At 37.9% G+C, this 14,944-nt stretch overlaps 2 protein-coding genes across 2 annotated transcripts; one reads left to right on the plus strand and one right to left on the minus strand.

Annotated features, from left to right (window-relative positions):
- The first annotated feature begins 1,726 nt into the window (after positions 1 to 1,726).
- On the plus strand, positions 1,727 to 4,107 carry LOC149830504 (photosystem II reaction center W protein, chloroplastic-like). The gene is made up of 2 exons (XM_090016556.1): positions 1,727 to 1,953; positions 3,674 to 4,107. Exons 1-2 carry the CDS (start codon positions 1,851 to 1,853, stop codon positions 3,973 to 3,975), a joined length of 405 nt encoding a protein of 134 aa, XP_089872682.1. The 5' UTR covers positions 1,727 to 1,850; the 3' UTR covers positions 3,976 to 4,107.
- Positions 4,108 to 9,075: 4,968 nt separating this feature from the next.
- LOC149830505 (F-box/LRR-repeat protein 17-like) lies at positions 9,076 to 14,648 on the minus strand. The gene is made up of 11 exons (XM_090015474.1): positions 14,104 to 14,648; positions 13,772 to 13,873; positions 12,715 to 12,859; positions 12,421 to 12,605; positions 11,514 to 11,618; positions 11,277 to 11,374; positions 10,610 to 10,860; positions 10,453 to 10,519; positions 10,240 to 10,325; positions 9,599 to 9,697; positions 9,076 to 9,488 (listed from the first exon to the last, which is right to left on the minus strand). Exons 1-11 carry the CDS (start codon positions 14,646 to 14,648, stop codon positions 9,426 to 9,428), a joined length of 1,746 nt encoding a protein of 581 aa, XP_089871600.1. The 3' UTR covers positions 9,076 to 9,425.
- Positions 14,649 to 14,944: the final 296 nt, after the last annotated feature.

Here is a 14,944-nt window from a genome sequence, read left to right on the forward strand (position 1 = left end):
CAGGGAAACTTGAATTGTTGTGGGAGTTAACATTCCTCCTTATAGGAAGTTGGGAACTGCTCCAGTTTGAGTCCTATGAGAGCCTCTAAGTATATGTTGGTTTTCTTTTCCTCATGTCTTTTTATTTAACCCTGTTTCTACATTGCAGTGTCAGAGAAGGCAGTTATGAAAGGTAGGGAGCTTGCATGTAGGACTGGTCGCCTTCTACAATTTGAGTGCATTGCTATTTGCTAGACAGGGACCCCAGTTTGCTGGGATATAATCACGCTTACTGTTGGACACCAGAGTATGCTCAGGTATGCTATCTATGAAGTATGAATTACGATCTACAGGGCTGCCACGTAAATAGAAAATCTGGCATATATGGTGTTTGATTCTTCATTCATAAATTTTCCCTCTGGCATTACGGATGGAACTTTCTTTTCCACCAATTTTAGGGTTCATTTTTGTTTGTAGTTTTCCCGAGATTTTGGTCATGATTCTCAGAACAATGTCATCCTCGGTAATAAATGGAAGCGCCTACTGGTTACATACGCCTGCTTTTTTCATATTGTGAAGTCGCAGTTATTCTGCTTACTGTGCAATTAAGTGGTGAGGTTTATATGCTTGATAATCTAGCTAATGAATTAGAAAGAATGACCATTGTCTTGTTTGGCTTAAAGGCTCATTCACGACATGGGTTTTCCGTATTGTCATGTTTGGCTTGTGCATTTTGAAATTTAATTCCGTGAAATTGCAAATTTGGACTTTGATCCATGGAATTACTGTTCCTCAGAAGGATGAAAAAGGCATTTTCACCTTATAGCTGATATCCTTCAGCCGTTTTTGTTGGAATATGGATTACTTTCGTAATTTGCCCAGCACAAGTGTTCATTCCATGGAAATGGTTTTCAATTCTTTGAACCAAAACATGTTTCTTCGGTTCTGTTTCTCTTGCTGCTGGAATTGCAAATTTTTGGGGTCTCCCAAAAGAAATAATTAAAAATTTGACCTTTATAGATTAAACATGTTTTGCGTTCGTCGGTGACCAGAAAATGGCGGATTTATTCTTGGATATCCAAAAAAATATTTGCTTTGCCCAAAAAATGGCATCAATGCAAAAAAAAATAGCAAATAATGTGTTTAATTTGATTTTGATTTTGATTTTGATTTTATAAAACGAGGCAAAGCAAAGTAAATCTATATGATATTTTTTTGTTGAAAATCATGTCAGAGAATAGGAAATATAAGATCTTGATTGACAACTTAACATGATTCAAGATTCAATAATACATTTTCAGGTTCTAAAAGATTTCTCTCAAAATAATGGATTTACACGGAAAAGTAGGTTTTTCTTTTTTTTTAAGTTTCTTGAAAATAGACTTTTCAAAATGGAGTTTTGCTAACTATGTCATTCCTTGATAATTCAAGAAACAGGAAAATCATCTTGTGGCAATTGGACAAGACATTATATTAGATTTAAAGAGCGTGCTTTAAAAAAAACAAGAGAGAGAAAGAGAGACCAATAGCCCAATGTGATAATTGTCTAGTAAACGATTGAAACGCTGCCCTTGATCTTACATGTCATTTCCTATAATATCTTGGGCATCTTGTGGATTTATCCAAAAACCAAGAATTGACACGTGGACAAGAGGTATTGGAGACGATAAGATGAGGATTTGAGGGGGGGGGGGGGGGTTGTATCTGACCATCCATGTTTGTGGTGGACCGTGGACGATCACAAAGCCTACGGAATAATATCGAAAAGAAAAACAATAACACTTGTAAAATAAAAAAAACCAAGCATTCCTCTTTACACCACCACTAGTGCAGGCAGCTCCAAACTCGCCTCTTTCCTTCCCCTCTTCTCCATGGCCTCCATTGCTGCATGCACCGCTGCTTCATCCTTTGTACGTGCCAACCATGTGCATAGAGGCCATGTTGGGCTTGCGTCACCCTCCTCACCTGTTCTAGGTAAGGCATTTATATATACAGAGAGAGAGAGAGAGAACTTAACATATTAGGCCCTATTTTTCGTTCTGCCCTATTCTGTTCCATAGTTTTAAAGTGTTTTATGATAGATCTTAACCTTTAGATACGTTTAGCATGCTCGATTTAGTGGGAATCTATTCTTGGATCTTTTTTTTAATAAAAAACATGTTTTTATGAGATAGGAAAAATTGGTACCTTCATAGCCATTGATTTTGGATCACGGAAAAAAATCTGTATACACAGCAGATTTCGTCGATCCAAAAGCCGGTTTCCACTAAACAAAACGTATAGATCACATCTACTCTATGTTTCTGGAAGGGGCCTAACGAAAAAGGGGCCTAAAAGAAGGCATTACTCTCTCTCTCTCTCTCTCTCTCTCTCTCTCTCTCTCTCTCTCTCTCTCTCTCTCTCTCTCTATATATATATATATATATATATATATATATATATATATATATATATTCAAATCAAATTGATCTTATGAGAGAGTTAATGTTTGCTAAAGTCTAGTGTATTTACAATCGACTTAGCAAACAGTTTTTTCTCACATCTAACACCATAGAGGTGATCTACATGTTTTTATTAGTAGGAACCAGCTTTTGTATTGCTGAATCCGACTTGTATACAACTTGTATGCAGGTTTTCTGGAGATCCAAAATTCAACAGCTGTGATACAGATTTTTTTTTACTCATAAAAACATGCTTTTTTGTTGAAAAACATGATCCAAGGGTTGATTCCTATTAAACCGATCATGCTGAACACATCTATGAGGTTAGATTGGGTCAACATAACTTGTGTTATGAGATTCCAACTTGATTTTTATAATGGATTATAACTAATATATGTCCTTTATGCGAATTTATCTTACACATTCATTAATTGACTAAAGCACAAAATCCTATAGGTCCATGATTCTATGCTATTTAACCTACATTTGAGTGGTGCAAGTGAGCTTGGCCATCACTCTGATTGAAATTCTCTTTTACCCAGTAACCAGAATTATGTTCTTTTTTATTTAATATTCATTTCGGATGTATGGTGATGCGAATTTTATGTTCAGTAATGGAAAATTGTTCTTCAAATATTAAAGGAAGATGCTTTTTCAGATACCTTTATTTTCCACGGCATACAGGACAAATATTCCTTAATGGGGTGTTGGGTGCACCCACTTATCCAGATAAATGGGATAAGCTGGAAAACCACATTAACATCTATAATGGAAGATCCCACCTTCTCCCATTCATCTGGATAAGTGGTTGCATCTAAACACCGCCTAAGAGTGACAAACAACTTTAAACTTGGCTCCTCATTTCAGTAGTTTTCAGTATTATAACTTACAAGTGAAATTTTTGTTAGACATTGAGCTAATCACAAATCTTGTTACCAGGATTTTCTCGGTAAAGGTAAATCTCATGATAAAAATCTTGGGAAAATACGGGATATATTTAAATTTTCAAAATATAAACGAAAATGCATACAAATATAGGAAAATGAATTTAAGCACAAAATATAGAAATATAGATATCCATTAATAATATGAAATTACCACGATAAAAACATTTTTTAATTTAAAATTGCAATTTTTTGAAAATATAACGATATCTGTAACTATGGGCATTGATAATGAAGGGTTGGTTGTTCATGTAAATAGACCCAGAAACATGCATTGGTGTTAAGAGTTGTTGTTAATCCTGCTGTCAGGTCTACCAGCAACTGCAAGGAAGGGAAGGGTGCAGTGCTCAGTGGAAGAGAAGCCTGCTGCATGCAATGGCTTGGGCATGAGAGCATCACTAATGGCTGCTTCTTATGCAGCTGCCACATCAAGCCCAGCTCTGGCGCTTGTGGATGAGAGGATGAGCACAGAGGGGACTGGACTGAGCCTAGGCTTGAGCAACAACCTCCTTGGTTGGATCATAATTGGTGTGTTTGGTCTCATTTGGGCCCTCTTCTTTGTCTACACCTCCAGCCTTGAAGAGGATGAGGAGTCTGGGCTATCACTTTGAGTTCATCTCTCAAGAGAAATGAAGATATTGTAATTGTTCAAAAAGGACTATACTCTTGCTTGGCATATTGTGTGGTGCATGAGGACTGCCATATGTAGAATCGCTTCTTGTTAATGTTCTTTCTTCTCTCTAGTTCCCTTTTTTCTTTAACTTGTGGGCGATCAAGGAAAATTGTTCCTCTTTTTAATAATCAAATTTGGGGAGTTAAGGCCTCCTCCAATCCCCTGACTAAAGCATAATGACCATCATCAACAACATCAACGATATTTTTCTTGTAATTAAGAGAATGTGGTGTTTATCCATGTTGTTAAAATCAGTCTGAATCATCCTATTCGAATCGGCCCTTAGCCGATTCATGTGTCATTTCAATTCATTTTATTAATATTTTTAAGGGGTTAAAAAATGGTTTAATATTTTTCTGATGTTTTTATTTTTTAATGTTTAATGGCATGTATCAACTCATGGTAAAAAGTTATCGATTAGATTCTTAGGTTTTTTTTAAGATATTGTTTCACCTAGTGAACCGATTTTTACAACATTGGTGTTGATGCATTTCATGATATCTTGACAAATTGTATCAACGATATAAGAAGCAAATGTGTGATGGTCATAAACTAATGCAACAGCTGTTGTCATAACGATGACTAAATCCTCATTAATTGTAATGGCCATCACATTCTAACCAATTTAAGAGCTTGATTTGGAACACCTTAATCAATCTAGGACTCTATTTTGTATTGGTTGAGGCACCTAATGTTTGATATTAGCGCAACCACATCTTGAGTTTAATTGTTGAAACAGGCAACTTGGACAGGAGTGAGAACTGCTAAAAGATGAAAGGGCTACCTAGAGTTGAAGAACATGATGTTCTGGGCCATTCTTGAACCATCCTCATTTCATGAGTTGTGAGCCTTATCTTGAAAATTAAATATGATATGTTAAAGATGATTAAAATTATAACGTGGAAAGAAAAAAATAAACCATGCTAAATACGTCTATATAGCTAGATTCAACACTTGGTTGCTGGATCCATGAAACGAGATTGTACCATCGTATGGTATTGTAGTTCAAAACCACAATAGATATAGAGTGATGCAAACATGCTAAATGAGTTTTCCGGGGTTTTTGGTGCTTTTTAAGTGATTCTGACCCATGATGGTCGATTTACTAGGAATGGACACCAGGATTATGTGTTTTCGATTAAAAAAATGATATTTGGATAATTGATGATTTACAAGGATTTTGGACCCTTGATTTTTGATGTAGATCATATCTGTATGGTCAGAATTCAAAAATAAAGCAAAAAATCTACCCATTTAGCATGTTTAGTTTAGCATATTCCATTTAACATGTTGGCACCTCTCTCTCTCTCTCTCTCTCTCTCTCTCTCTCTCTCTCTCTCTCTCTCTCTCTCTCTATATATATATATATATATATACAACTTTTAAAAATATCCCTTTAGACCCAATTAGCTTGAAACCCTTATATGTTACCTGAACTCAGTCCATAACCATTTACAGCCATGAAAATGTTTAATTGCTGGACCATCCATAACAGGACAGCCATAACTTAGAAATCGTAAAAAAAAATCTTCATTAAGTCAAAAGAAACGGTCCAGTCCATTTCAACCATAGAGAAACAATATAGAGCAACGGCTTCTAACTACTAAATGCAAGCGCTTCTTTTTAAACTCTTTCTTTGGACCAGTTACTGCAAAATTGATAGTATACCAAAAAACATCTGGTTTAAGTTGAAAGAGGAAGAGGCTATTAAGGAAAAGAAAAAAAAAACTGTTGAGGAGAAAAGCATGGCAAGATCAATTGCTCTTATTGCTGTTGCATCTATTTGTTTATCATTGGTAGGCTTAGCCAATTGCTTATGTGCAAGGTCAAGCCTACTGTGACACTTGTCGAGCCTGATTCGAGACGAACTTCACCGGATATATGGCTGGTAAGGCTCTAATTGGTGCTCAAATGCATGTATGGACTTATTATCTGCACTAGCAAACATGCTATCAATAGTCCATGAAGATCTGTCTCATACATGGTCTTAGGCGATCTGGGAATTGCAGGCCAGCTTGATCAAGGCAGTGTTTAGTTAGTCCAATGAACCATAGGAATACTGGCATAAGAAAGCATAACTTGCAGTTGCAACGTCTCCTCACCACTAACTAGTTTGTTCGCACTTATCAATTTGTTAGCCTAACTCTAAATCCAATTAAATCCTTGGTTTTAAACATGAGTTGTCATTTCTCTCATCTTAATCGAGATCATGCTTTTATAATTGCCTTGCAACAATGACGGGCGTTGCCGTCCAACTTGAATGCGAAGATCGTGAAGGTGCATATCTGAAGCTCATCATAGAAGCAGTCACAGACGGCACAGGAACTTACAGGATCCCGGTAGAGAGCAATCATGAGGATGATAACTGTGAGGTGCAGGTTACCAACAGCAGCAGGGCTGACTGCAACGAGTTGGCTCCCAACCGCAGCCCTGGTCGGATTCTCCGAACCATGAATAGTGGCATCCACTCTGTTACGCGCTATGCAAATCGTATTGGCTTCTTGAAGAAGGAACCCATTCAGAATGTGAAGCCATACTCGAGGAATTCCAATTAGAATAACGGCAACAACCAGGATCACAAGAAAACCCACATTAACGCTAAAATATGTTGAAAATTTTTGTTTGTGACAGGATTCCAATTTGACTCTCCTACAGACTGATTAGTGTTAAAAAAAATGTAAACAGCAGTGGTTGCGATGTTCGTGATGTTTTAGTCTCTTCTGATACAAATAAAAGCCTTATATAACATGCCCATGACTTTATCAGCTCTTGCCATCTCCAAATTAACTTTGGAATGACAGAAAACAGCTCAAGGCAGATTGAAGGCACATCAGTTCCGTTCTACTCATCCCCCCATCTTAGTACCCTTCTTAAATCTTATGTAAATTGTTTTATTCAAATCTGACCTTATAGATGGATTCATTATGGCCGATTTAATAAGAAATTGTGTTTTGTCAACTGTTGATTTTTGAATCGCCAAAAAATCCTAAACAAGTCATATTTCAACTATTTAAATATTGATATTCACTCGTGAAAGATGTAGATCACATCCATGGAGTCCAATTTTTATCAAAATAACCTGAATTAATGAAATCCCAAAGAGGGGTACGAAGATAGGAATGGCATAGAAGATGAGTGGAACCGATTTGGGCTCATTGTCCTTAGGGGTCAAAAGAGGCACCCATGGGGTTTTTTTTACAGGCAAGCTGGGGTTGGACAGACCCCACCAGTTATACAATGTACCATTGGGTTTTGAACTTGCAAAGTCCCAACACAAGTTGACATGCACTAACATCTCCTACCAAACAAGCAGAGCCACCCATGGGGTTTTACACCATGTATAGCATGCTAAAACCAGCGCAGCTCAAGTTTGAAAAATATTTTCAATTTCAGATTTAATTATTTCATGTGTCAGAACTGGCTAGTTGGGTGGCTTACATCGATCAAGATAATATTTCCATTGTTATAATTAACGAAATACATTTTCTCTCGTAATAACAGTTAAAACCATTTTAGTTTGGAAAATCTACCCAAAGAATATCATTCACGAAAGAAGCACCATCTCTGAAATTACCATCAATTATAAATTGATACTTGGCAATTGGACAAGATCAAGCAAGCCACACAAAGACAAGAATTCAGCACCAGAAATAACCTATCTACAAACCAAGATCGATCGATCAGTTTCTAAATTTCAACAATATTGTTAATTGGTTGTAACTTACAAGCAAGAAAACTGCAGGTAGAAGCTAATAGCCCATATATAGCACCATTGCTTATACAAGGAATAGCGGAGAACGGCTTCTATCATAATTGTTCAAGATTCTGTACCTGTGCAACTACCCCATGATCAGCATGTATAAACTATAAAGCAAGCATAAATTGCATGTTATACATTGAAAAAAATGTAACAAATTTCATTCTCGGTTTTTTTTTCTCAGCGAGGAAAAGATCTTGGGAGATTAAAAAATGACAAAATATCAGCAAAAACTTATTTATAATGAAAAATATAAAAATATAAACAAAATCAGAACATTGCAATTTATTCCAATGTGTTGCTATATTGTTATGTTAGAAATAGGAATGCAGCATTGACAAATTAGGTACGATAATGCAAATAAAATTAAATATCTTAGGGCCTATTGGTTGGAAAAAAGAAGAAAGCTACATAATTAATCCCTCATCGATGGGAAAAGGAAGAAGGCCATTTTTTCAGCAAAAGTATTATGACACTTTAAGCCTTGAAGCTTTTGAATGGTCAGTTTCAGTTTTTTATGATTAGATTGTCATTTTATCACAGCATTTTCAACAGATCATGATAAACTCACGATAATAAAGTTTTAACAGTAGACTACATAATGTGTTTTATTCAGGAAAATATTAATTAGTGAATTTGTCATAAAATAGCTACAAATTAAAAATATTTACAGAAAAATAAACTCAAAGGAGCTAGATCTAAGGTTAATCAATAGTTCAAGGGACTCAATTGCTCACTAATCTGAAAAAGCAAGAATAAGAATGGTTTACTTTTGATCATAGGTCATTAAGATTCACCCATCTAAGAAAAATACAAGGTAATATATGGCAAACAAAAAGGAATTGAAAACATGAAATGAAAAAGTAATAACATGAAGAAAACAAAAGCACACAGAAGATCCACGAATTGCAAACATAATAGGATGACCATGAGCATGTTCATGAAGAGGCTAAGAAAATTTTAGCAATCTCATCAGCCATCTGATTAGCAATGTACACTTTTAGTGAGTCTCAGCTTTGTACTCCACAGGACAACCAGAACTAAAATGTCCAAATATGAGTAAGATGCTATTAAGAGACAACACAAATCTCCTTGAGTTAGATTCAAGTAATGCTGAAAATATATATAAGAAAATGAAAACAGAGTAGCATCTGACAAACAAGAGTAACACAACTTGGGCAGAATGGACATGATGCCAAAAAATGAAAACTAAAAAGCAGTTTACTTATATGTAAAGAATTATTTTTATTATGGAAAAAATTTAGTTTCCATATCCATTTCAATTGGAATGTCAAGTTTCATTTTTCTTACAGGAAACTCCATTAGCCCCTTGCCAGCAGCGAGCACCCTCTATAGGTACAAAGAAAGGCAACAGGAAAGACTTACTATCAGTTAAGATTGATACAGTCAACAACCTATTAGCTGATATTGATACAAGGTACATCATAAGAGCTTGCAGTTGGGACAGGTAAAGGTACATAACATTGAACTCTAACATATCAGTTTTCGCCCCTTTCAGGAGGTTAAGGTTGAACAGATTAGCAAGTATTCATGTCAAGGCCAGCACTTCTTATCAGATCTCTCTGTGTGCAGCTATCACTTGATCAGCTAACTCCACAGCAGAGCATGGGCTAATCAAATTTCACTCTGCATCTGGGACGCAAGCTAACCTTTCCTGTGTCTTCATCATAAGACTGCAATGTAATGTTGATCTTAAAAACTGAAAGCCACAAGATAAAAAGGAAAAAAAGAAGAAATCCCTGAATAAGATAAATGGCCAAGAACAAAAGCTACAAGCACTTACATGTTGGATACCAAACTGGGGAACCTGAACCCTTTTGGACCCATCTGCCAACCGCTTAGATTGAACAGGAGTTGTTAAACTGACAAAATCATTGAAAACCTAGGATGGAAAAAGAGTATTAGACATGTGTAATTAATAAGTTCAAATATAATGAGATTTCAACACAGTAGAATCTATATAACAGATACAACCAAAGAAACCACATTTGGAACCAAATTTCAGGAGACTCTTGGGATGTAGAGTTTATAATTTTGGGAAAAAAAGGTCAAGTCCTTTGCAACCTGAACCCTGTTCTAAATCCATACAAGGCCAAGATGGACATTGTTGAAAATGAAACTTGAGAGCCGTAATCAAAGCCAGTAGCTGATAATTTTAAGAGGCTCAGCCTGAGTCACCTAAATTCAGTGGCAAACTTAACTTGGATAAAAAATAAATCCATAACAAAGGACCAGCCATAACTCAAATTAAATTGAGTCCTGAAGCCTGAGTACAGACCAGTACAGCACAATCTTTAATTCCAAATAATATGCAGCAAATCTTGGCTGCTATAAACTTCATATAATCTTTAACTGGCTATCATAAGTTGGACTCAGCATCAAAGAGATTAATTTATACCAAAAATTAAATTAAATTGCAAGTACCTGATTTTGAATTGCACCAATCAGCTTTTTCTGACACCCAGAAGCATGAACAGTTTTCAAGGTGGGGCACTGGAGAAGAAGCCCCTCTGAAGTAACATATGTGAAACAAGGTCAATCAAGATTTATCTCTTCATATATACTCCCAAAACGCTTGCATTTTCTCATGGGTTTAACTTAAACTATCAGCTCAACAAGAGCAATCAAATAAGATACCTGGTTGCAAGTTTGTGCATGAATTGATGTTTAGATCATGAAGCTCTGGACAGTTTAAATACAAAGCCTGCATTAGAACCAAACATTTCAGAATCCCCAAAAGATAAAGACAAAGAAAATATAGAATACTGTTAATTTTGACTTATTCATGACATACATCTAAACCAGAGCAACCCCATAAGCTAAGTTTCTTTAACCGAGAGTGCTTAATAATTAGCTTTTGGCACATAGACTGCAATTTGACAACAGGTGGTCTCTGCCAATAGCCATGTTCACTGTCATTTTTGTCTAATAACAATCCTTTTCCATCAATGGCATCATCATCATGAGAGCAAGGATCTACTATTGCCATCCCACAATCAATAAGCTGCAGAAGTGGCAATTGAGCAGCAGCAAATTGAATTCCACCTGAAAACAGAACGCAATGTTACAAGATTTGTAAGACAATAAAATACATAAAGAAATAATAAACAAAGCAATGGTTCAAGGACTAAGAGACAAACAGAGGTTCAGACAACTCAACAGACTTTGGACCAAGCCTCAATTTAGAGCTGTACAAACAGGTATGGAGTAGCATAACTCCAGTAGCACTGAAACCCTCAGTGGACCCAGCTAATCAAGTTACAATCAATAGACAGTGCAACTTCACTCGTTCTCTCGACTAGGCTCACACAAGGCTCTTGGTAGAAGATTTCGAAGTTTAGTAGTAAGTAATAGCATTTCGAAGTTTAGTAGTAAGTAATAGCAGAAGCAACAATGGAAGAAATACTAATTTGATTAAGAATGAAATTACAAAAGAAGAATTAAGTTTAAAGGATCTTTACTGGAAGTGATGTTAGGACAAAGTGCTAGTAGAAGTCTGGATAGAGTTTTCTGAAACACATTGCATATTATTCCAATGCCATTGTCGGTAATGCTTGAGCTGAAAATAGAATTAGCATTCAATGAGTATCCAAGAAGAGAAAAATTAAATCAAAATTGCTGCATGAACTAGCAGTTAGATTTCCATTTCTGTCCATTTCAAAAATTAAAAGACATACACCAACAGAAACAAACCATACCCACTAAGATCTAACAACTCTAGAGTACTATAGCTCGAGGCAATGGCGGCTACTGATGCATCCGTAATTTCTGAACCAAGTAATAAAGCAAGCATACGCACACTCCTGCATTAACAAACATTACCGTGTAAAGTAATAACACCAAAAAGGTAAAATGCTACCATAAATGTGCTCAAAACATTTGGAATGTCCAGTGATAATGTCACACACTAAGCACTTCGTAGAAAACCACATAGTGATTCAAAACATATGGATTCAGATACATTGTCAAGAACCACAACAGCAGTAGCTTCTAAAACATATGGATTCAGAGTACACTATGTCAAGAAGCATAACATCATTAGCTGCTACATGCTGGATAGCTGATGTTGAAACACATCAAAGTGAGTGAACAAGTTAAACAAACCAAACTTGCACATGCAGTGCAAATAGCAAAAATACCCAAACACTGGCTACATAGTTGAACTAAAGATTTTAGAACATTCCAAGAAAATCAAGATGGGAGAAAACGAGAAGAAAATACACATTGCTTTTTCTTTTAACTTTGTCTGCACAATAGTTTTTTTGTGTGTGCATGCATGCAAGTGTGGGGGTGTCAACACAGTTATCTAAAGATTTTAGAACATTCCAAGAAAATCAAGAAGGGGGGGGGGGGGGAGAGAAAATACCCATTGCTCTTTCTTTTAACTAACCGTGTGTCTGCGCAATAGCTTTTGTGTGTGTGCATGTGCACATGCATGCAAGTGTGGGGTGTCAACATAGTTAACAAATGCAAGACATCAATTCCTATACATAATATGAGAAAGTAAACCAGCAAGACAACCAAATCATTTGAATTACACTGCACAATTCATATCTTTACCACAAAATCCAAGGTAACTGAAGGATGAGAGGCAACCAAACAGACCTCAAGTTTGCACTGGTAAGTGCAAGGACAAAGCCGTGAGACAGCCGAACGGAAGCAATATGTATGTTTCGCAACCTTGGACAGCTTCTTCCAAGGTTCTCTGCCATGCTACATAGATCGGTAGAATCACTTCCTTCTCGAATAAAATCAAGAGAAAGCTCTTTCAGACTAGGACAGTTCAAGACCTACAAAATTGAGAAAAAAAAAACAACAAATGTAAATAGGAGTTTTAAAAAAATAGCCATAGAAAATTCCACACAATACATAGTAGCAGTTTAACAAATATTCAGTTACCGTTTCACTCAGAGAGTACAGATCTGATAACCAGAGGGTCACTAGACTTGATGAACACAAACTCAGACGACCAAGATTCATACAACCCTCGATCTTTAGATCAGTAAGACATTTGCTTTCTGCAACAAAACGACCAAGCTCGTCCCTGCAGATCTAACAAATGTGCATCAGAGACGAAGAAAAACCCCCAAAACTTAGCCTTAACCAATGGAAGAAAGCCCATTAATCTGAATACTAACAAAGACAGCAAAAGAAGGCATTGATTTGTATCCATGAGATGAAAAAATTGAGCAAGAGACATCACAGCCTTGCGAAGAATAGATCACATCAATACAATGCAGCTACACTAAAAAATGGGACAGAATGCTGGAATGACCTTCTACTTAACCACCACCAGCAACACCAAAATCATCAACAGCAAAAGCAAAAGATAAAACCATTGACACCACTATCACCAACAAATAATTCAACCAAGGTGATACCATGAGAATGATGTTTAGCACCATAAGCGTGACAGATACACCATCCATCTAACGGATGGCATAGTCTAGCTTATTAAACAGCACAAAGCAACAAAACAGTAAGAGCAGAAGATAACTTTGGAGACAGATGAAAAGAAATGCATACGCATTTAGATTAAATAAGATAACTATTTCAACAGCCCTACAGGTTGCAAGTACGTGGAAAACAAAATAATAAACGCCTCAGTGAAGTGCACAGACAGAGAGGTAGCATCAGATGCATCGCTAAAATCGCCCGATACACCAGTACCAACACCACCATCATCATCCTTATAAGTCCTTTTTTGGCCTTCGTTTGTATAACGGTCAAGGGCAGGTCGATCCAACAAAATGATCATGCCCAACCACCATAATCACCACGATCATCATCAAATAGAGAAAAAGATGAAGACCACCCAACTAATAATCACCAACACACATACAGACGAACCAAAACATACTAGACACTGCACAAAGAGGAACCAAACTGCATGCATGACCGTATGAAGAGACCAAACCAGAAGAAAAAAGAAACGAAAGAGTGGAAGAACACAAACCCAGTGATCCTATTCACTGCATTATCAACCATACGAATCTCCAAGCCCTCCAAATTAGGGCAGATGAATGCGATGTACGCCAACACGGTCGCATCGATCTCACTACGAAAGATCAGATCAAACCCATTAGAGATACATTCTGACCCATTTCTAATCTGACCACAGTGCTCTTAGATGAGATCCCCGGTCAAAAGGAGACGAACAAAAATCGTACAAAAATCACAAATTTTCGCATTTTTTGTGCTAATTCCACTACGGTGAAAGAGATCTCAAAAAGCAGAATTGATACAGGCGATGAAGGAAACCCTAAAAATGCAAGCATTAATCCCAACCTTTCGATCAGCAGCGAGAGGCGGGTGAGCATGGGGCATTTCTTCAGCACAGTCCCGATCGACCCCGCCAGCCGCCGGCCGACGGAGATCCGGATCTCCGCGGTGGCGGCCCAGACACGGGCAGCGCAGTCTCGCCATCCCCGGCACACCTGGGCAGCAGCCAGTAGCGCCGGTGGTGGAAGCCGCCGGAGCACCTCAGCAAGGCAGCCGGCGGGGACCGGCCCACCACAGCTGGTGGCCTCAGCAGTGAAGTCGAGGTGGCGGCGGGAGGCGGAGGAGTGGACGGAGGGCTTATGCTTGGGAGGGGCGGCGGTGGCGGAGGAGGAGGGCAGAGGGAGGGAAGCGGAGGCCGGCGGGGTGAGGAAGGGAGAGAGGTGGTGGTGGTGGAGAGAGGAGGACGAGGTGCAGGAGTGGCCCTTCTTGGGTTGGCCGCACCTGCCGCAGTTGTAGCTCCCCCTCTTCTTGCCGGTTATCGGCAGGGCGGATGGATCGCAATGGGCTGCGCCACCGCTCTCGCCGGTCTCCGGCGCCTCTCCCCGCTGCATTCCCTGCTTCTAGAGCGATAGACAGAGATAGAGAGAGTGAGAGTGAGAGTGAGAGAGAGAGAAGATGGGATGAGAGGGAGGCGATAGAAATAATGAGAGAGGTGGCGGGAGTTTCCTTGTTTGGCGCGTTTTTTTTTTAACTCTTTTGAGAGAGAGAGAGAGAGACGTGAAAGAACGTGTTGAGTAAGTTACCAAAATGACCCTATCTCTTATTTGTGCCGTGGTTTTAGTGGGTCTCACTGCCAGGGTTTGGGGTAGAGTACGGTCTGGTGTGACCGTGTGGGTTTGATCTTTGA

Source organism: Nuphar pumila, chromosome 8, assembly GCF_984573655.1.
Source record: "Nuphar pumila chromosome 8, dmNupPumi1.hap1.1, whole genome shotgun sequence".
NCBI lineage: Eukaryota > Viridiplantae > Streptophyta > Magnoliopsida > Nymphaeales > Nymphaeaceae > Nuphar > Nuphar pumila.

Coding starts and splice junctions, on each gene's coding strand:
- LOC149830504 (XM_090016556.1), top strand. CDS start 1,851: ATGGCCTCCATTGCTGCATGCACCGCTGCTTCATCCTTTGTACGTGCC. Junction 1,954..3,673: donor ACCCTCCTCACCTGTTCTAG/GTAAGGCATTTA, acceptor TCCTGCTGTCAG/GTCTACCAGCAACTGCAAGG.
- LOC149830505 (XM_090015474.1), bottom strand. CDS start 14,648: ATGCAGCGGGGAGAGGCGCCGGAGACCGGCGAGAGCGGTGGCGCAGCC. Junction 10,520..10,609: donor GGGGTTGCTCTGGTTTAGAT/GTATGTCATGAA, acceptor GTTCTAATGCAG/GCTTTGTATTTAAACTGTCC. Junction 10,326..10,452: donor ATGCACAAACTTGCAACCAG/GTATCTTATTTG, acceptor ATGTTACTTCAG/AGGGGCTTCTTCTCCAGTGC.